General features: G+C 35.6%; 1 protein-coding gene across 2 annotated transcripts in view; it reads left to right on the plus strand.

Moving 5' to 3' along the window:
- The window catches only part of LOC125046584 (ATP-binding cassette sub-family G member 8-like), a 150,321-nt gene that overhangs the window by 144,501 nt on the left and 3,320 nt on the right, over positions 1-2,500 (plus strand). For both annotated transcript variants that reach the window (XM_047644378.1, XM_047644377.1), the window contains 3 exons: positions 43-211; positions 1,050-1,233; positions 1,902-2,193. In XM_047644378.1, coding sequence (XP_047500334.1) covers positions 43-211; positions 1,050-1,233; positions 1,902-2,193 — 645 coding nt within the window. The remainder of the gene's footprint in view (positions 1-42; positions 212-1,049; positions 1,234-1,901; positions 2,194-2,500) is intronic.

The following is a 2,500-nucleotide window of genomic DNA, read 5'->3' on the forward strand; positions in this document are numbered from 1 at the left end:
AAAACCACATGCTCCTGCCTAAGACCCTTTTCCCTTGTACAGATCCTGACCATTCAGCCTCCAACGTATGAGATATTTACAATGATCTCCCGTGTGGCGCTCATCTCAACGGGCCGCCTCATGTACTTCGGACGTCGGAGGGAGATGCTGCCTTACTTTGCCTTCATTGAGTACCCATGCCCAGCCTACAAGAACCCGTCTGATTACTACCGTGAGTTATTTCTGTGTATACATATATGTGTGTGTGTGTGTGTGTGTGTGTGTATATATATATATATATATATATATATATATATATATATATATATATGCATATATAATGGCATCTGTATACTTAATTTCCTCTCTGAATATGAATCTTTTTGTCCATATATACATGTCTGTTGTGTAATATGAGACTTTTATACAATATGTATACCAGCAGAAGATAAGTAAATTATCTATATATGTGTAAATAAAAAAAATAAAAAAAACATATGTGTGTGTTTGTGTGTGTGTGTGTGTGTGTGTGTGTGTGTGTGTGTGTGTGTGTTTTTGCATATATATATATATATGTATATGATATATATATATATATAATGTGTATATATATAATGTGTATACATACATACATACATACATGCATGCATGCATACATGCATGCATGCATGCATGCATACATACATACATACATACATACATACATACATACATACATACATGCATACATACATACATACATACATACATACATACATACATACATGCATACATACATACATACATACATACATACATACATACATACATACATACATACATACATACATACATACATATATACATGTACACATATACATATATACATATATATATATATATTTATATATTTATATATTTATATATTTATATATTTATATACACACAGACACACACACACACACACACACACACACACACACACACACACACACACACACACACACACACACACACACACACACACACACACACACACACATATATGAATATAAAAAGCATAGCACTTCATATCTCCCCTTTTTCCACAGTTGACCTTGTGACCCTGGATGACCTTAGTGCAGAGGCCATGCTGGAATCCTCCCAGAGGGTTGAGATGCTGGCCGAGACCTTCAGGAGACGTCAGGAGGCCCTCAGCGATCCTGGCCCCCCTGGCCCTCTTCCTCCCAAAGTCCGCACGGAGAACATCTGCATGCAGCTCCTTGGCTTGTGGATGTGAGTGACCTTTGAGGTTTGTTTGTTGTAGGACGGGAGAGTGTGTTCTTTTGCAAAACTGTCGTTAACATTTACAAAAAAGAAGAGTTGTTTGTTGTTTTTCACTGGCAGAAAGGATATGAATTAAGGAACATTTGGATTGGATTTATATGGTATTGCATTTGTTGGGTGTCTTTTATGATCGATGGATTTGGTTTAATGATTAGCTTGCAGGTCAAAGGGGATACTAAGGTGTTCTGTTTTTTCACATTTTTGTTGTTGTTGTTGTTGTTATTGTTGTAGTAAGTTGTTGTTATTGTTGTAGTAATATGAAGTTATTATTTTTATCCAATTTCCAAAGTTTTGTTCTTGAGACACATGAAGCTATATTATCTTTATTTTTCAGGAAATAATTTAAGTAGCTAACCCAAAATTTAAAATTAGCTGATTTCATAGCAGTGTTAAGGGTAAACTGCTAGAAATGCTGAGATAATATAAAATTAATGCCTAGAAATATTTGCACCAATTATCTTCAGCTTTAAGAAACCAATAGTAAATAACGTGTATTCATGATCCACTAAATGATTAATGCCATTAAATCTGACATGTATATGTTGCTTTGGTTTTATATTCTGTTCCCAGTCCAAGAAAGTTATGCAGAAAATTAACCGTCCGCTTCTCTCTTACAGTCGTGCCATGATCTACCAGTTCCCATACAACATGATGCACTGGCTGGGCATGACAATGGTAGCGGGCATCATGTCTCTCCTTGTGGGTGCCGTGTTTTGGGATGTGCGAAGTGCCCAGACACAGCATCAGGAAAGCGTCAATAACAGGGCTGGGTTCCACTATTCCATGACTGGTATTGCTCTGTGGCCTGTGCTCCTCATGGCTATTTCGGAAGTTTGGAGAGACAAGCCAGCAGTAGCAAGGGACATTGGAGATGGACTATACTCTAGGGGGATATATATCATAACTAAAGTGAGTTGAACTTTATTTTTCCACTGTATGTATTGTTGATTAACCCACTTAATAGAATCCACAGTTGTTGTTTTTTCTCATGGTAGGAATATGAATATAATACATCCAAAGATTATATCATGTGGTTCAGTGAAGAGTTGCAGAAACTATCTTGTATTTATAGTGAGGTAAAAGAGATTCTCATATTCCTGGAATCATATTATTTCATATTTCCTGTAAATATGTTTTGAATATGAGATAACATTGCTTTTCATTTAAGAATAACAGTTCATATAGCTAATTTTTTTTTCAATGATATTGTATTACA

This window comes from Penaeus chinensis, chromosome 39, assembly GCF_019202785.1.
Source record: "Penaeus chinensis breed Huanghai No. 1 chromosome 39, ASM1920278v2, whole genome shotgun sequence".
Lineage (NCBI taxonomy): Eukaryota > Metazoa > Arthropoda > Malacostraca > Decapoda > Penaeidae > Penaeus > Penaeus chinensis.